The sequence below is a fragment of the Pholis gunnellus genome (genome assembly GCF_910591455.1).
Source record: "Pholis gunnellus genome assembly, chromosome: 17".
NCBI lineage: Eukaryota > Metazoa > Chordata > Actinopteri > Perciformes > Pholidae > Pholis > Pholis gunnellus.
The window spans coordinates 9083020-9103920 of NC_136544.1; the positions used below are offsets into that span (position 1 = coordinate 9083020).

Genomic DNA, 20901 nt, shown 5'->3' on the forward strand with positions numbered 1-20901 from the left:
GTGTGTAACAAAACCTGCATGATTGCCTCAGCTATGAAACACAAAAATCACAGTAATTCCAGTAAATTGTGTCTCAAGAAAAAAAAACAACGAATCAATTAATTGTCAGAAAGAAACATCAGATTTTATCCTATCAAAGCCCCAAAAGGTAAAGTAAACCTCTAAATCAGTTTCCATGCGCGTGTCCTCCGGTCCGTCTGTTATCAGCGGTCAGCGTTCATCTTCCGTAGCTTTGCTGGCAGGTTGTCCTCTGGCCTCCCTCCAGCTGAGAGCAGTGGGCTGTGTATGGGGACCGGAGCAGTGGACAGTGTGGGTGTGGGTATTAGGCTTTGCTGGTACAGGTCTCCAGTAGACTGGGTCATGGGTTCGAAGCCCACCTTGAGCGACTTCAGGTTCAGTCGATTCTCCGGCACGGGTCCTTGCGTGGAGCTGAGGCGTTGCAGCTTTAGGGGCAGGTCTCCTGTGCTGCAGGCCTTCTCCGAGTGCTGGGAGCTGAGCAGAAGCACCTTCCTCTGCAGGTCCTCCTTCCCGGATGAACTCATCCTCTGCAGCTTGCTCGGCAGTCGACCCCCAGTCCCTCCCCTCCTTTCGTCCGATGTGTTGATGCAGTCCACTGAAAACACCCGGTCACGCCGGGCGCCGTGGCTCTCAGTCCGTGTAGGAGTAGATAGAGGCGAGGGCAGTGAATTCTTCTCTTCATACTCCTTGACGCTGTACGGTGGTGTCGGTACCTCGAACGTGATGTGGAACTGAGAGTAGTCTACCCTGAAAAAGCCCTCCTCCAGGGACATCACCGGCAAGAAGCGATGGCCCCATAAAACCTCATCCTCGGTATATGACGTCCGGGCCTGGCATGTCATACCTACAAGTGAGAGTCAGGGTAGTAATATTCAATGGGTTTAGCAAAACAATTATAGGCTGATAAGGACAAATGTGAAAGGGCAGCATTCCCTCCCATCATCTTTTTTTTCCACACTGTGCTCTTCTTTATTGCTTGTGAAGTGGCAGCATCATGCTCCTTCCTGTGCAGTCTACCACCTAGTCCCATTTACTCACATACTGGAGATTGAATGCAGTCATTAACTGTATGAAAAGGATTCTTACCATTTTCTAAATGGTTCCTGAAAGCAGATAAACAGTTATTATTACCGACTAATATTGCTACTTTAGGTCTCCTCATATTTTAAGCGTGTCACCTCTGATGCGTTGAAATACAATACATATTTGAGATGAAGGACATCTTATGTACCATTTCAGAGAGTGACGTCTATCTGTCTTTAGATATTCCTTCCTGGAGTTCAAAGCAGTGCTGTTTGTTTCCATGCAATGCTGAGGGATTCTTGTTGTCGTGTGCTGTTGATATCGATGAGAGATGCTTGTCGCTTGTGTTGGTCGTGATAATTACCAGTTTAAATCTAGTCAACATAATAAACAGTCCCCCATCAAAGTCACCTCATCAATACAGCAAATGTCAAGAGCCATGTGTCCTGTCTGTACATGTATTTATTGTAACTTGTGGTGTTGATTGTGATTTGTGCTGGCCTGAATCTCTGTTCATCTCAAACACAATCAGCTATTGACAAACTGATGCCATGCTCTTTTTGCAGTTGTTTATTAATCATTCATAATTCAGGGATTTTCTATTACGGTTCGTGCCTGTGTGTCTTCTGTATACAGGATTATAACAGCTTGCAAACATCTTAACCCGCTTTTATTCCATTTGAATTCTCGCTAGTTCAAGATGTTTGTTGGAGGTCGTTTGTGATCAATAAGCACCTAGTCCATATTCTTTATGATCCAGTGGCTCTGCTTCCACCTCAGCCTTTCTGTTAAACACAACAGTTTGCTGTAGAGTAGGAGTCTGAGCCCGTCCCTCTGAGGGATGATATGCGCTGTGTTATGTCATAGCCTGATGCTATTCCAGGCTGACTAGTCATCGTCATCCACAGAAAAGTCAGTTGTACGTTTATACAAAGCTCATTTTTATTGTTAATTAGCCCAGATGCTTGGCTTTAATCCAGGATAGTTTTCCATCTGTTTTCCCTTCTCTTACCAGGAGAATGACGGTAGATCTATTAGACAGCAGTCGTACCGGTGCAGTGGAAGCTTGTGGGTTTAGAGCTTTACAGCCATGCCCGTTTAGTTTCATCATTCAGCATCAGCGGGTATTCATCTAGCTGGTTAATGTTTACGGCATCTTGTATTAAATTAGAAGCCCTCAGCACAACTATGCAAACACTTGGCAGACAGCGAGAACGACGTCCGCGAAGAAGACTTTATGTAAAATTGCTGGCAGTAGCCTTCACTGGCACTGTTTGCGGAGCGCATTGTGATGCTTTGGCTTTTTTGTTGTACTGTATTTGAATCTGGCCACTGTTACTTGGCAAGTATCTAAACACGCAGAGAAGTGTTATCATGTTAGGGAAAGTGTGACCTACAGATGGTGTTGATACGCCAGAGCAAAAAAGAGTCAAGGGATTTACACCAAGCCATGTTGAATACCCTTTACTCAATGGTTTACAAAGGTTTGTACGACGGCACGCGTCACCTGCTCTGATTTTAGAGGTCTCCACGGTTCAGGTACCTACTCCCTAAAATCCGGGTTCAAAATATGTGCAGGTATCAGGTTCAGGTTCTCTGGTCTGTGCGGATATGAACAGACTAACTATCACTCCTGATCAGTTGGTACGTAATTATCACAGGAGAAAAATGTGGCTTTGGAGACAAGACTGGGAGTTTGAACTGTGACGTACAGATGAAAATGTCATTGATTGCTGATGTTTTGGCTCCAGTTGCTCGTTACTGGGTGAATCGTGCTGCTACCAGTGTTGGCGTTCTCTCTCTCTCTGTTTGTGTGTGTTTGTTTGACCTATTTGAAATAATACTATCCTCTGATCTTTTTTGGATCAAGGCTGCCTGTCCATGGGCCGTTTATTACATTTTTTTATTGATTTATGTACGTAGGGTTCTAGTATGATTTGCATGGGTCCATTGTCGGTTATGTAAGTACCTTCTGTTTACAGATGAAGAACATTGCTTGTGTTTACATGGACATGAGTATCCCATTTATGTGTTTGAGCATGTAAACACCATAGTCTCATTTAGGAAACCAGGATAAGACCATATCACGTTTATGGGAAACGTGTTTACACCTTATCTCTGTTATTAAATGCCGCCACCACCTGCATAGTCATGCATGTGACAGAAACACACAGTGGCAACGAAAGCATCTCATTTCTGGAGCGACGAAGAAACGGGGCTTTCGGCAATGACAGAGTCTGTTTAACTTCTTCCACTGCTCCCCTGTCCTGTGCGGTGTATAGTGACAGGGTGACAACAGTGGAGGACAGTGTTATAAGAGTAGTGTAGCTGCTTTCAGGAATAGCTCAGTGCCTAGTAAGTGTGTGTGGATAAGCTCTCAGCAGAAAGCTGTTGGCGATCGGAGCAGAGAGGAAATTAGCAGTAAAGCTGTCAAGTGGTTGAAAATGTACAGTATAGGTCGGTTTGTTTTGGATTACTAATATTCCTGATTTCTCCGTGTTGCACGTAAACATCATATCCCGAATATGAGCAAAACCAGGCTTCATAACCGGGATACTTGTGTCCATCTAAACACAAGACACCCTAATTGACGGGTTTATTAGATGATGGCTTGAAGTTGTTTTAGTTATTATTTGTTAAGTGATAATGCTTTGCCTAGTTTAGGCACAGTATTACCTGAATCACTCAGCATAAAACAGTCAACACTGTAACTGTGGAGGTTATATGTTCTATTTATATGTATTGAGGAGAAACACAACTCAAACACCAATCTCTTTCTGCTCATTTTTAGAATGTGTATAAAACAGAAACGGTACTGCCTCAAAGGCATGAACTGAAACTGACAAATATTAGAGTGACTGCATTATAATCTGTCTGTTTGAAACATACTTGGAATGAGTTACGGAGACGAGGGGATACCTCTTCTTGTGTTGGGGTTAATGGGATGTCTGTTAGTGTGCGGATGATGGGATATCGTGGCCATTGAAGGTGACACTGCCGGGGCTTCCCTCCTCTACTCCTCAGCTCTGAGTGCCACAGCACTGCGACACTAAACTTGTGGCTGCACCCTGATTTAATGGTATTATCAACAGAGCACAGACCGTGTTGTCTGCATGCCTCTACGCTTCCCTGCTGATCCGTCCCCACTGCTCTAAGCCTATTGAGCTCTGTGGTGTCTTCTGCAGCAGCGGCAAAATGAGGGTTATGGGGGATGGATAGAAGAAGAGCTAAAAGGAAAAGAGGGAGATGGATTTATTCGTATTGGACTTGAGGGAAGACTCATTCTGTTACAAATGCAACAGAGAGAACAGTGTTGTCACTGAGAGTACTCCAGCATGGCTGCCTGTGGTTTACAGAGGCGTCCTCTGGTCTCAGTTGTCATCTGAAACTTCGACTAAAACCCGGGCCATTCATCAAAGTGACACACGCATCTATGCCCACAGGCTTTTATTATGCATGGGGTGGCCGTAAACCGATTCTGAGGTAATAATTTATCCCTCATAATTCAATCAGGTTGTCATTCTCATGTGTTGTTCTTTTCAGCTCCCACGTTCTTTGAATATGTAAAACTGAGATTACAGAGTTTAGGTCACTTGTACCTATTAAACAGGAGTGTTTTGTGGGTTCGTATTGAAATAGGAATTTACATTTAGATTGAGAGGAGTGAAGAAAGGTAGAAATAAAAATGGGATGGAGGTGGATACCAAAATCATGGAAAGAGGTGAATAAAGTGATGGGAAAAGAAGTTTAATTCCCTCACCGGTGGTCTCCACGATGCCCTCGAGGATAACAACAATCTCAAACTGTTCATTCATGAGAGAGCGCTGAGATAAGTCGAAAAAGGGGCTCTTGGGATTGATTTCATGGCAAATGGTGAGAGGGGACACCAGGAAGAGCTGGTCTGCACCCGTCCCAAAACCAACGTCCAGTTCACACTGGTCCAGAGGCAGGAACTCGCCCTCAGGTGTCTGACGAGACTGAGAGAGAGAGAGAGAGAGAGAGAGAGAAGAAAGGGAAATAAAGACAGAAAAGAGAGGATTAGATGCATGTCACATACTGCATTCAAAATGTTACCAAAGTAAAAGTATGCAAGTATGTTATTTCATATGACATTATTAGATTGTTAATAATGATGCATCAATGTATAAGCAGCCTTTTACTATTGTAGCTGGACGAGGTAGTTTTTATCAATTTTAAACCCCCAACCAAGGGTTAAATCTGAGATAAGATGAATCAGAGGGATCTTAAGATGATTAATCTTAAAATGAGGAAATAAGAAAGAAAAAAGTCTGACTTAAAGCTTTGCTTTCTTGGGAAATATTGGATAATTTCACCTAATTGAAACCATGTGAGATATTAGAACTCATAGACATCTCAAATGTGACAAGGAGCCACAACTAGACAATACTTGTTTGTACTTCTTTTGTAAGCCTCTGGATATGTATATATCAGCTCATTGAATTTTATGAGAAATGGGTTTTTTTAAGTATAATGGAGCAGAAAATGGAACTACAGTTGTAAAAACACCTACAAATCTAAAGGTGTGCTGGGTGCTGAAAGATGGTTTCTCTCCCCGTTTATTTCAAACTTCCATTGGTTTGCGGTGGCCACAGACTTGGCGCTTCACTTTGATTTCCAAAGGAACAGAGGGTTAACTGATGCGGAAGCATTTAATTGCCCAGATGACGTTGGCGCTCACCACGAAGGTCCTGCATGTATTTTCTCCTTTTACTGTCGTAAACTGTTTTATCAATCTGTTCACCCTTTCTCTTCTTGTTTGCTTCCCTCACTTAGCGGCCTCTGTGTTACCCTTTCCTGCACACTCTCTTCAATTTGTGGCCATTTTCCTACATCCTGCTGTCAGAAAAGAGGCTTGCGGCTTTTTGTATATTCATTTTATTATTTCAATACAACAACTTGAAGGAATGGCCAACCCTGCTGAAAAAGTTCAAACTGGTTATTTCTGTGTCATTTAAGAAAAATATCTGACCTATAGTTACCTGAGTTATAGTTATAGTTGACCTATAAAGGTTAAGATTATCTTTGCAAATCACTATAATTGAAATGATGAGACACGTTCTGTGTTTACTGTACGGTATCTTCCTTTTCTAATTAAAATAGCATCACAACAATTTAGCAAACTCAGGAAACTGTCTTTTTAAGTCAACATTAAAATAACAAAAACGTCAAGTTGACTCCTAAAGCATTGAATGTCAATAGCTAATTTGTATACTTCTATTTGTCTACATTGTTTCACTGCCAAACAATAATTGGGTACCAGCCAACCACCACCACCCACACAGTATTCCACCACCACACGCAGCCTCATAATGATCTCCTACACACACACAGTCCCACCCCTTATCTGCAACCCTTTCTGCCATTTCTGGATTTCTTGTTGTCGTTAATCCTAAAATAATCGACACATTATTTCCTCCAAGGCAATTTCCTCTTTCAGCCTTTATCACTGAGTCAGTGTCATCTAGATCTGTTTGTTCAGGCCCAACGTGTGATGATCATAAAAGAAAAGTGGAACATCTTTGACTTTTAGCACACTTTAACTTCTATTAGTTCCATCAGTGTTTTATTACTGTACCTCTACTGCCCCCCATTACAGATGTAGCTAGCTAGCTAATTCTCCACTCGGGGTCTGTGCTGTTTGCTGGCTCTTCTCTGTCTTCAGCTGATGAGCCACACCTGAGCCTGGTTTGGTTCAACCTATAAAGACTCACCAGATCACTGAGCATGATCGCCTCTTCTTTGGCTGACACATCTGCTGTTTTTGTTTTTGTTTTGCTCCACAGATTTCCACACATGCTGACATTACTGATAACTGACTCTCCATGTTAGTTCAAGTTCGAACAAAAACCTATTTGGCTACTTAACTTAGCCTATAGATGATGTTACTACTGTCGGTGGTAAGCTAGGTAGCCAGACATGCTAATTGGCAGCGCATGTTATATTACGGTGACCGTTACGGTGTCCCAGTCTCAAGCTGGGTCTCCTGAGATCCGAAAAAATATCTGTAAAAAAAGAATTTAATATCACTAGAATGTGCCGTCACTACTAAATTCTTACAATTGAAATTATTAATAATAATATACTTGTTTTCAATGCTTACATAGACGTTTATCAAGTTCTGTCCCCCCGTTCTACAGAATTGAACACCCGTTCGTCTGTAGGCCTGTGTGAGTCAATCAATCAATGCGTCATTGTCAGGGCTGTTGCTGTGACGCCTGCATCTCTTTCTGACAGAACCTGTCAGAACACTAATGGTTAGCTGTCATGCCGAAGAGAAAGTCTGTCTTTTCTAAAGAGCTCCTGGAGGCTTACTCCTTCCTTCTTAAAGCAGGCCACCCGGCAACAAAAATGCTGCGTTCTGCACATAGACCGTATAAAATATGGACGCAGTCTTCGAAACGCCACCCACCCGAAAGTGGATGGCTCCGGTTGTCGCCATCTTGGCAGTGACAACACAGCCGAACTCGCGGCTGATCCAAAAATGGGCCAAAAGGTGGCTTGTCGGTGGAGCTGAGGCAGGCCCGGGTGACGCAGCAGAGCAGACAGCTAGCATCTAGTGATCTGAGACATCACACACCTTGCACTCTCCCCCCTTTCCTGTCACTCTCCAGCTGCTCTGGTAAAGGCAATAAAACACCCCCCCAATAAAATATCTTTAAAAAATAACATATTAAGGCAGAAATCATTTTTAACAACATGTGCGTGAACGTGTGATACACTTAAGGGCTCAGGTTTGGGGGTTTGAAAACATGGTCACTATGTTAGAGTAGACAAACGCACTGATTACTTCATTCCTTACACTTTTGATCTTGTGTTTTTTGGGGGGTTGGAAAGGTTAAAAAAATACCATATCACTCGTTTTTTAAAGCGCTTTGACATGTTTTTGAATCGAAAGCTTGACAGACCTGCTGTGCCATTAATTGGCCAATTGCAGTTCAGGGGAAGGGTTTTGCAAATGGTGGATGGCAATGTGGACATACAGAACACAAACATGAGCAGAAAATTGACATTAATAAGTTTAAAATAACTTTAAGAACTGTTTTGAACTAATGCCAGAATATTTATTCTCCAATTTCAGAAAACTATAATGGTAGCATGCTTTTGGTATCATTTACAGGGAGTAGTTGGAAAACGATAAAACGATAGTGATTTATGTTGATTTTCATTCATAGATAAATTGGGTTTACTGCCTTCCCTATTATCCAAACTTCTTCTGCACTACAGCAGCAAGCTGAAGTCAAAGCCTAACTTTATCCTGACCTCACAGTGACATTGCCCTATAGTTTATCCCTCTGTGAAGCTAACTATGACTGAAGTGTGAGTAATCAGACTTTGCATTGCCAGAAAGCATTTTATTTCCATCTCCTGTGAATATCAATGAGCTGCTCTTCTGGATTTATGTCGGGGAACCACTTTCATGCCATTGTTCAGGTGCTTACAGGCTGCTGAATGATGCTTGTGTGGATGTGGGTTTCCCAATGCTGGCTAAGGGAAATTCTACATTTCACTTTCTGTCATTGCCACTGAAGATTCAAATGATGGATGACTGTATGCAAACATCGACAGGCAAAGCGCCTTACACAGACCCCGTTGGCACTCTCCTACGCATCTTCTGCACACAGATCCTGAGATAGCTGAGCTTGTCGACTGTTGTTTTTTCATGTAAATCCCAGACTCCAGCACTCTCCCCCGAGCTCTGACGTATCACAACAGGGACCTTTTTTTTTTTAATTCAGTTTTCAATGCTTTTGGGGAAATTGTGCAGCAGAAACACTCGACGTGCACACAAATACATCTGCACATGGCGTGTGACTACCAACCCAGTCAAGCTGTCAGCTGCTCATTATCATTAGAAAAGGCATCCTGGTTTTGTTTCATGATCACAAAAGGAGCGTTTCAGTGGTGTGAATGATGCTTATGGATGAAGACAGGTGATAAATAAAATTGATTAGACCTAAAGTGGCCTGATCTTCCTTCCTACCCAACTCCACTCCATGCTCTGCCGAGCCATCATCAATCAGTAGCCTGAGAGGGCGTTGGAGGAACTTGTAGGCAATCAGGTCGACTGACAAGCCAGCCGTATCACACAGGCTTCCCTTCTGGCAGATACTGTCTGCCCACTCAGAACATTTAGAAAGGTTGGGCCACCTAACATTTCACCAAGACTGATGTTGATGAATTGCTCAAATTCAAGAGTCAAATGAATCGGTCAATCCAACGTGGAACAGACTCACACTTTACTCCTGATCTCATGAACAAGGAAACACGTAAACATGTGCTGTACATGTGTCAAAGACAACACAACACATTTATTTAGGTGTACCTAATAAACTGAACATTACAACCTTTATGAAGGTAGGATTTACTGGAGGACTTGTTGTATTGGTTTACAGTTTTTGTTGAAACTGTTTTGGAGATTTGTTGATTCAATTGTATGATCATACTGGAGGCTGTTGAATAAAGTGCTGCATGAATGAATCCTGAAAACCGGAAATGAGTCAGCATTTTCACACTTTCGGTTACTTTGTCTCAAAGTCAATATTTAGGGTTTCCTTTTTTTTTTAGGTCTTCTCTTTTGGTCACTTACAATTTGTTTGTTTCTGTTTTGCAGACAGATTGATTTGATTGCAGCTCATTAAAGCAACCTGTTAACCAGGTGAGCAGAAATTCCTCTGCTGCTACGATTCACTATTTTATGACATAATGAACTGAAACACAGCTTTATTAAAACACCTGTGTGATTGGCTGTAGTGACATTTACAATGATGGATCAGAAAGAAACTCTGAGGCAAAAGAAAGCTTATGAGGACGTCATCTGAGAGATGCTCGTTATGTGAGTACTCAGGTTGATTATCAAATCAAGGGATTTAAACATTATGGCCATCCCTACACAGTTCTCCAACATGTATTTTGTATGTCTGTGGAGCTATATACTTCTGAGACATTATACCTGGCCATAACAAAAACAAACAAAAATAACTGTAAAACTTAATATGAAACTAAACTAAAACCATTCTGAAAACTAAAACTAAAATCAAATTGAAGGTCACGACTAAAATAAAATAAACACTAATTGTTAATTCAAAACTATTATAACTTTGCTTAGAACTGGATACTTCTGCTGTTATCCTGCAGTTATAACACAGAAAGCCGGCAAATCCATGAAAAGGTTTCTGCTTTTTCTCAGGTTTATTTGAGCAATAATGAGCTGTTCGCGCACATCATTGAACCTTCTGCTGCATCTCTTCTTCTCTTAGAACTGCTGGGAAAATGTCTGCATCATGGACCATCCAAATTTTGAATGACCAATTACAGTTCACATTTCCAACTCACTCAATTTAAAACTCACTATGCTGACAAGGACCGTCCATCAAACGTTTAGGAAAGACCACCTTTTCGTCTGAATTCACATTGGTTTTGGAAGACAACATTTTTCAACATTCATTACCAATACTATGTCACTTATTTATTATTTATTTTAAAGTTAAGGTTAGGCTGAAGTTTACAATGTGCAACATTAATTGGATTCAAACTAAGTACGGATGCATGTGAAGTCATACTGATTAGGTGGCTGTAGAGGCTTATGCTGCACCACAACTAAATATTAGAGAGTTTGGTTATCAGGTCAGTCAAACCAAGACAAAACGTTGTCAAAAAATGTTTTTTTGTAGATACTATCTACTTTTTTGTGTTATGCTCTGGTTTCGTTTCCTTCCACAGAAAGTGTTGTAATTCTCTGTGTGACTCTTGGTGACTTTAGCGGCTGTTGTGGCAGAAATGGTGTCACAATGTTCTTGGCCAAAATAGTGTTTTGTTGTGAATGTGCTGCCTCTGATTTCTCCTTGGGTATGGGAAATACTGTAACATGGCTTATAGATTATTATAGTCAGAAATAATAATGCATTATTTCTGACTTCAGTCTACTGGCTCAGACATTACAAATAATACACAGTCCGCCTCACCCCTGCCTGCTTTTGAATACCTTGGTGAGAAAACGTAAGACGATTTTGTCTGTATATGCGTGTGCGTTTTGAGCATGCACACACCTACAGAAAAACATCATATTCAACTGTGTAGACTCTATTATTCAAGTATAGCATACAAATGGGAGAGGAGTGTGAGCAGTCCAGAGTCTTAAGGTTTTCTGGCTCTTGGGCTCGTTAATCAATGGCTGCAGGGTTTCAAGGCCTTTCTCTAGCCCTCCACAACCTGATAGCATAATTGCATCTCTATTCTTATTAGATAATAAATGGAAATCAATTCCAGTTTTAGTGACTTGTGTATATAGCCCATCCTGCAATCCTCTGAGGAGATATCCAGCCGAGAGGATTTCTCTCCCTCTGAAATAGAAGGCACCACTCACACAATGAAAATATTAAGAAAAAAAGAGCTGCTGGTAATTCCTTTTATGTTTCCCTTCTCTTATTGCGAGCCTCTCTCCAGCTCTTTCACCACTTTCCATCAATTCCTTCGCTCTCTCCACCCTCCCGGTAATACCAGAGTCATATTCTCAGCTCGGATGTTCTACCAGGATGCCCTCTGAGGCTGCCATGGATGCCCTGCAAAGCTGCATTTCAACTGCTTAGGGTGAGACTCTGTATGACAGCTTCCCTTGGTCTGTCTCTCCCTTCTCTCTGCTGTCACCCAGTAATCATCCACGACAGTTCAGCAGAGCTCTGGTGTCCAAATGCAGCAGCACCAACAAGTGACACTTATAGTGAAGTTGCAACTTGGGCTGCTTCCTCTGAGGGCTGAATTGTGCCTCTACAGTGGTAGTTTTGTCACCTTGTCGGATGTGTGCCAGTTAGTCAACATGTTGCTGCAGGTTTCCAGCACACAGCATTCTGTCTGGGCTGCCAGGCACTGTCTGTGAGATGCCAGGAATCACTGCCATTGTCTGACAACGATTATATTGATTACATTCTTCTTGGTGCCGATATGGAGGACATGTGTTTTTTTGTACTGCCACGATTGACTTGGCCAACTAGAGGCTGTCTCCTGTCCCTCCACTGCAGGCCAACTGACCCAAGAACAGAGCTTTGTGAGCAGTGTGGCCACTAGCTAACAGGCAAAAACCAGAACGAAAGGAAAGACCAAAAACTCAATACCTGGTTGTGGGCAGATGGACTGACGCCCACGTCTAACCAAAGGTCAGTGAGTCTGTGCAGTACACGTATAGGGAGTAAAAGGCTGGTGCTTTTATCTTACACTGCATTGCACTAAAAAAAATGTTATGTGGCAACATCACCAATTACATGTGTGGCGTAAGAGTATGAATACAGTCTTCTACAATCAAAAGAGAGCTGTTCCTTTACTCTGATTTTGATGCAGCTTGATGTACAAGTCATCCTAAAAAAACATTTTGCCAAACTCTCACACACATTTTCCATACAAGTTAAAATGCTTCCTCTGCCGTTAACGCCTGAGTTCTTTATATGATGAGGTTTGACTTGAAAAGGGTTGCAGTTCAACAGCACCACCAACATTTCTTTACGGGGAGTGCACTGAAAGCATTCAGTCTAAAATAATTAAGTTTTTTTTATTTGAGGGTTTTTGTGTGATGTGTAATATCTAAACAATGCCTTTGTTCATACACAATGACTCATTTATTTTGTTTCTATTATGTACTCTGGCAGAGCTGCTGCAAAAATTCTGTCTCGGTAAGAGAGTCTTTGAAGCGAAAGAATAAGGTTAAAGCCCTAAAGCAAAACTGAAAAAACCCCACTAAGGAGCACGCAGTGGATACGGTTTTTATTGTATTTCTCAGAGAGAGGGAGCGTAAAAAAAATGTGTGGTTGTCAGAGAGGTCTTGGAATTTATACTGATTGTATTTCTTGCAGTCCAGAAGGAAAGGTAAAGGAAAGTGGCTCTACAGTAAAATAAATCCCTGCGCCTCAGTGATGCATTCCTTTTTTAACTAACACAAAACCTGATTTTCTCCTACTTCTGGTGCCATTGCTTTAAAAAATATATATCCTATGTTGTTACTATAAGTTCCAGTGTGCTGGTGAAGTAAGATTCGAAATCTCATAGGTGTGTTGCACAGATGGAGACACTCTGATTGAGAAACTGGGAGCTTCCGTCTCACAGTAGAGGTGAGATGAGTCAATATCGATATGTGTGATTGTACTTCATACCTATGGGGGTGTTCACACCCTCCATGCTTGTAACTGGGGAAATAGCTCGGTCCTTCCTGTCAATGTATCATTAAGCTGACCAACGCAGTGCTCGATGTGGCTGTGCAGAGGAGAACGCAGACATAAACAAGCTCCAAGCACCCCACTAATGCTGTTTTTCTTCTGTTTTGCACATTGAACATGATGTGGCTGAGAGGAGCTCTATTACGACAGCTAAGAGAAGAGTCAGTCGACCTTGCTACTTACTCGGCCTGGTGATTTTCTGCATTGTTGCTCGTTTTCAGAGTGTGAGTTTTTTTTGTTTTTTTTAGCTCTATTCCCCTAAACCCTAAACCAACGTAGTAACACAGATAGTGCGGCGGATTTAAACACACAACGATGTGACTGAAACAGCTGAGTTTATTGTCCTCTTTTGTTGTTGTGTTATTTCATATCCCAGGCAACAGAAATAGAAAAAAATACCCGCTTGAGAAAATAAAAAAAATAATGCATTTCTTTATGGATGCCATAAATACTCTTTATGCCCCCATGCTCTCTCCCTGGAGTGCTGTTTTACGGACTCCAGTGATCTGTAGTAGTGTGTGAGGCTCCCTCTCACTGTTGATTCACTGAGCATAACTTTCTTCCTCAGGGGGCCATCTCACTGCCACATCCACTTACTGATACACACCTATCTGTCCAGGTGTCACCACTGATGCTGGACGCTTTGTCGACCATCTACACTGCAGCGCTTTTCTGTCTTTTCCCAGAGCTGCACCAGTCAGCCTCACTACCCTGCAGCTAGAGGAGTATAGTAATGCTACCTTCAGCCTGTTTTGTTTAACAAGGTGTATATTGTGTGGTGGGAGGTTTGTTTGGCTTCATTTATTTACTTTTCCTGAACTTTATTTTTTTGCATATAGCTCTATATTATGCTTAAATTTTAAAGGGGCTGAAAGATGGTATGCATTCATTAGAATGCATACCATTTTCATGTAACTGTGTGGTTCTATCATTTTATTGCTGTGCTAAAGAAGGTGTGATCTACGTACAGCATGTGCTCAACTTCATCTCAGCTCCTGCGTTTCAGTTAGTTTTCAGGGAGTTCTTATCATCAGAGAGTCTCTGGCGCTCGTGCTTACCTTTATGAGTTTGCACCTGATCTGAGCAGACACCATGTGGCTGTTCCGCAGGTTGCCCACACGGAACATGAGGCACAGTTTGCCGTCTCGCTGAGAAATCACGGCGTCCTGACTGAACATTAGCGTCTCTGCGCGTTTCTTAGGTTGGGACATTTTTATGAACATGCAGCCGATGAGAAAAGCGTCCACTATGGAGCCCATCAGCGACTGGAACAAGAAGAGGATGATGCCCTCCGGGCACTTCTCTGTAATGTACCGGTAGCCGTAACCGATCGTGGCCTCAGTCTCGATGAAAAACAGAAAAGCTGAGGGGAAGTTGTAAACATTGGCCACGCAGGGAGTGTAGGTCGCGTCGTGGCCGTGATTCAGGTCTCCTCTGATGTAAGCGATGATCCACCACATAGATGCCATGACCAGCCAAGCGATCGTGTATGTTAGGAGGAAGATGAGCATGTTCCATCGCCACTTTAGGTCTACCAAAGTGGTGAAGAGGTCAGAGAGGTACCTGCTGGACTCTCCGCCGAGGTTTCCGTGCTGCACATTGCAGCGACCGTTCTTGTCCACGAAGCGCTGGCGTTTCTTCTTAACCGGGGCAGAAAAAGTGGTAGCCCGATTTGTGTTAACTACTTGGTAGTCTTCGCCAAATTTTCTACGAAGTGCCGCCATTTGAGCTCTCCTGAAGTATACGGAAAAGTACTTGCTGTTTAATCCATGTTTTGGGTTATTTGAGCCTCCAAAACACTGTTTCTGCAGTGCGTAAAACGTGCCATGGCCACTTTAGCGCGCGTAAATCCTGGGAATCAAATACAAAAATCACGCGTATGTGAGTGCTTTTAAAGTTTTGATTGTATCCCTTTGTTAAAAATCCACTATTCTTATTTTACATAATATCAGAAGACCGCTGACTGTGGCTGTGCGCTCAGCTCAGGCTCCACTCACTCTGACTGGCGTGGTGCTCACCAGCGGAGCGAAATACGAGCAGCTGTCTACCATTCACAGCTTCTGGTGGGCTGTGGAGAATGGAGAGGTGAGTGTGTGTGTGTGAGGAAGAGATGTGAGGAGAGGGAGGGAAGGGGGAAGGGACCGAGTAGGGGAGAGTTACACCAGACTGCGCTTGTGTGTAAAGAGAGAGAGAGAGAGAGAGAGAGAGAGAGAGAGAGAGAGAGAGAGAGAGAGAGGGAGAGGTGGACAATTCGACTCTTCTGTAGTTCATGTGGTCAATTAAATCAGTGTACGACTTAATTTTTTACATTAATTCATTAGTAGATTAATGTATTCATTAATTCCTCATAAGTGCTTACATTGCATTTTCATTGAAGCTGATCCTCTGTCTGATTAATTAACAGCATGGAGGGACACACAGAGCCCGAGTGATGAAATCAGAGGATCTTTGCTTTCAAGTTAAACTGTGCCATCTACTGGAAGGACGATCTCTGTGCATAGTTGATATATAAATCAGGCAAGTACAGTGGCTATATTGGGGGCATTGACTTACTGGCTAGGCTACAGTAATTCTTTGTACTTCTGTTAGCCTGTGGCATAGCAAATTAAATTAAGGTAACAATGTTGAGTAAAATAACAATAACGGAATAGGTGTACAGTACTTTTTCAGGCTTGGCCCATTTGAAGTCTTACATTAAATCTGTGCTTCTCCTCTTTCCTGTGAAGTCTTATTGATTTAGACATTGGATTGGACTAGAGAGGAGGATTTCCTGGACAAGTATCCCCCCAAAGGACGGTCCCGAAAAGGATGCTACGCCCTTGGCTCTCTTTGCCCTTGTTTTAGTGAGACACAAATGTCTGCATTGCATGTAAGTACTACTATTAATAACTAATGCATAATTCCAGTTTCTAGAGGTGTGATGAAGAAGCCCTTGACTGATCTAATCAGCTGACCCTCCTCTCAAGTGTTTTTTGTTCAGACCTTTAGGGAATATTCCAGACACGAAAGAGGCCAGCACTCTTAGAAAACACAATCCGAAACCAGTTCATCACGTAATTTTTTTATGAAGTGCTCTTTAGATAATTGTGCAAGGTATTTCAGCACTTTATCCATAAGTGATGTAATTAACTGATTTGGAGTGTTTGCTTCCGTGTACTGTTTTTAGTTGCTGTTTCTGGGGAGCTGTGTCATTTTATACACTATTTGAAATCTCACAAAAAAGAGAGACTGGAGCTTATGAGGGGTAAGTTACTTAAACAAAGCTGCTTTTCTTTTAGACTCATTAATAACTGCATTATACAGAGGTGTCTGTGCATTCATTTAACTGGCAACTGAGTGTATGTCTGGCTTTAAGGTGTGTTTTTGTGTTGTTGTTTTTTATTATTACTATTATTACTTTTATTTAAAGTAAGAAAATAGGAGGGTTTGTGCATTCAGGCTCCATATAGCCACACAATTAACTTGACAAAGTACTTCTGTCTCCTCCTTCTGGCACTGAGAACAATTACGCAAAAACTGTCTGTGGACACGTCCCTATAACATGAATGCAGGTGAGCTTGCCACAGATGCCAGACACCACAACCCGGTATACTGCGATATAGAGAGAGCTTGTGTGAACTAATTTGTCAAGGGCTTGGATGTAACGGACGTTCATTTATATGTTAAAGTCCCGCACTGCAGCTTAATTTGGCTAACGGTTTTAGCGATGTTACAGGGGAACCCTCTGATTTAACACATTAAAGACTCTTTACAGGTGTTGGGGAGTACTACTGTATATGTGAAAGGGTTGTGTAAAGTATTTTGTGGTGCCAGAGCAAGCTGCACAAAATCTGATAAATTGTCTCAAGTAATGTCACATGAGTCGGCGTCAGTTGGGCCTAAAGACAATGAAAAACTATTTTTAAAATTGGATAATGTTACAGGAGTACAATGCTAAATCAGTGTCCTTTAACTTTTCTACCACCGGACGAGTAGTAGATCAAATACTGTCAGTCACTTGAACAATAACAGAGCTCTGCATTATCTTTAAGTCGTAAATGAAAGAGGAGGATGGCTCCCAGAGAGATAGCTGCTTTAGACAGAAGATGAGAAAGAAGAGCTGTAGACATTTGGGTATTTCAAGATCATTTGGGAATATTTCATAAAATGAATGCAGATTTATCTTGTTATTTAAGTGTATTAACTTTTAGTTATATGGTAAGATCTGATATTTCATCATCCCAGCTGCAGGTGATAAAACTGACATCAAACTAAATGGTATTTGAATTGTAACTATCGTACTGTTCTAACATTTATTTTAAAAGGAAAAGTGAATGCTTTATTAAAACAGCAGCGAGCCTGGCTCTATCTAAAGCTAGAACAGATCAGCCTACTAGCACCCTAAAGCTCACTAATTAATATATTATATTGCGTTTGTTAAATCCATACAAAGACTCAAGTGCAAAAGTGTTTTACGGGGGATATTAACTGTTTCTCAGGGCGCTGTAACTTCCTGGAGTCTCCATTGGTTGTGTGGCAACCTCACTGTAACAGTTTACAGATTTTATGCAAAGATTAGAGAAACAGCTGCTGGTGGTAGCTAGTTATTTGGCGTACAAATAGGAGAGTGGTGTCGCTCCTCTCATCCAACTCTCGGCTGGAAAGCAAATAAGTGCATTTCCCAAAATATGGAAAAGAAATTCTGCAGTTAATGTCTTCATAAAAAATATATATCTAGTTACAAAAGTTTTTTAAGCCCATTCAAACATAATAAACTAGTTTGAGCTAGTTTGATCAGTCGGGTATAACCGTGACCACATAATAAGTTTACCAGTGGATATACGCCCTGTCTTCTGTATACAACACCTAATAAATTGGGTGTAGTATCGACCGAGTTTCTAATTTGTAGCATGTGCCACCAAATATCAACTATCAGTGAACCAAATAAAATCATCCAAATCTTATTTTATCCCCACAGCGCAAGTCTCACCACTGCACAGGTTTCTAATAACTCACAAGTTACTGACAATCTCAGTAGAGGGAATTCGTACACGGCTGTGATCCTCCTGACAATTGAGGATTAGAGTGTAGACGGCCAGGAACGCCATCTGTTATGTGTAGGCATCAGGCTTTCCCAGTGAGAGGAATCCAAATCAGCGCACACACAGGCAACCACCAAACTACAAATGTTCAGTTTTCTTGGCCGCCAATGTTGGACGAGGAAGGAAATTCAGCGTTTGTATCGAAATTATTTGTGTGTGTGTGTGTGTGAGGTTGGGATGGATTTAGGGGAGGAGGGAGTGGGAACAAAGACATGCTGCACAGGCTGAATTATTAATGAGGAGTTAGAATTGATAACCGTCTGTGTTATATGATACACAAATCGCCAAAGATTTCAGGCATGAAAACATCGGACTGATTTTCATGTTCATGATCCTTTATAGCTGTGGTCTGTGTCCTCTGTCGTCTTTGCAATGAGGGCAGATTACTCCATTCAAAGTATAGATTCAAGGGGGAGTCAATGGCATGCGACGTGAGACCAAGTGCAGAAGTCGTAGTGTCTCTGACCTCAATGTCCCAAACACTCAGCTTATAGAAGGGACTGATGGAAAGCTGAGCCACATGATGACATTTCCTAACCTTGGATTGCCATACAAGACTCAGAACGGGACATTGAAGTAACACCACACTTACAGGATGTCCCGTCTTTGTGTCTGTTGGTTTATGTGCTATTGTGTGTTTGTGCCAGGATGTGTTTCAAGTTTGAACTGAATGATACCTAACTAACTACGAAAAGATACTTAAAGCAACCCTATAATAAATGTTTTTTTATACCAACGATGGATCGCATGTCTACTTGTACAAACCAAAAGACAATCATCACTCAGCTCTACAGTTCCTCTTTGCATTTTTACCGTCTTTCAGCTCATTGTTTTGGCTTTACTGCTGTTTTGTTTCTCCACCGCTGCTCTCACAGAGTGTCATTTTAGATCACAGCAGGCAGCTGTTTTCAGCGATAAAACTCTAAAAACATACTGTACACTTCTTGCTCAGCACCAAACAGCAGACAGACAGTGACTAGCTTGTGAATACAATGGAACATTTAGATAGATATGAATATTGGATTAACATCCATCAGGTGACAAGAAACACAACTCCAAATGAATGATAATGTTGCTCTGCGTCTCACGGATGTGTAAATAGGCCACACACAAACACGGACGCCTTTATTTACTTTTGAAAGGCATGCATGTTTGGATTTTAGAAACACTAAGGTCAAATTCAGCCACACAAACAGAAAAAAAGTGTTTTCAAATATTGACATTTTTCAAATGTTAATTATTAAATGATTTGTGTTGTCTAAATCAAAATGCTGCCTTGATTGAAATGTTGAGTAAATCCTGAAAAGTGTAAGAATGCTGGAATGAGCCAATTAAATACCACCATGTAAATAATCCCTAAAGATGCTGTAAAAGACAAAATATGACTTAAATAATATTAACAATACAACAATGGTAAAATATAACTTGATACAAATCTGTTCATTGGTTTGCATTCAAAGATGATGAAAATGATTAACCTTGAACTACACTCGTAATCACTGACTTTCATCTATACTCAGTTCATCAGTCAACCTTCATGCATATTTAAACACTCCAACATGAGAATGATCTCAAAGATATCACTGTCAGCTGTGTGGGTTGTCATCATGGATGATATTAAAAGCAGCAGGGACATCAAAAACCTTATTTTGCATTACTATACTGTCTGCATTTCAATGATTCTCTGCTTTCTGAATTAATTGGTTCATTAGCAATTGCAATTAGGAGTGGGGGGTGTGAGCCTTGACTCTGATGTGCTCTTAGACGTATACATAGTCAGCTTCTGAATACATCTGTCATAATCATCTGAACGGCTGGTCTGAGGACTGCTTTGAACAATTCAGCCATTTGAATTAGGAATCATTATTTTCTTCTGCCATTCAATGTGGGTATTTCTTCCTCCTTTCATTAATGGCGGACATTTTTGAATATGTTTGTTGAAATTGAACAAACAACAAAAGGATTGAAGTCATTTTTCCTACATAAACATTACTAAACCAAACACTAAACCAAAACAAGGCAGGTACAAAAGAAAGCGACCATTAGTTGCTATTTTTTGTTAAATATGCCAAAATACTGGATGTGATGTGCTGTAACTTGTGCTTGATGGTGCAATTAAGTACATTTACTCAAGTACTATACTACTAGTATTCAACTTTTATAAAATACACATTGTGGCTTTTCAGTAAAGGATCTGTTTATGTCTATCTTACATTAGAATCTGAATCTGAGTAAGGTATGTTAAGACTTTTGCAGTGTCTTTCTGTTCCTCCATTTTACACCTTAACACGACAAACTTTGAAGATTGAAGTGCAAGAAGTGCAAAAAAAGCAGGAATTTTAGCCCATCGAATAACTACGAAATAGTAGAATAAAAAATAGGTTAATTGTACAATATATTTTTATAAATAAATCTATATCTGTTTTTCAGGGTTCCTGGAAATGATTCTTTTTCATGCCATTAATAATACAAAATAATATGTCTTATTTAAAAAAAATGTATCGTCTCTCTTCTTCGGGACGCGTCCGCCTGCAGGACCCAGAATCCTCTGCGCCGAG

At 41.3% G+C, this 20901-nt stretch overlaps 1 protein-coding gene across 1 annotated transcript; it reads right to left on the reverse strand.

Annotated features, from left to right (window-relative positions):
* Positions 1-203: 203 nt before the first annotated feature.
* kcnj19a (potassium inwardly rectifying channel subfamily J member 19a) lies at positions 204-14986 on the reverse strand (the record flags this gene model as incomplete). Its single annotated transcript, XM_079176986.1, has 3 exons — positions 204-862; positions 4802-5018; positions 14321-14986. The coding sequence occupies 3 exons, from the start codon at positions 14984-14986 to the stop codon at positions 204-206; spliced, it is 1542 nt and encodes a 513-aa protein (XP_079033112.1).
* Positions 14987-20901: the final 5915 nt, after the last annotated feature.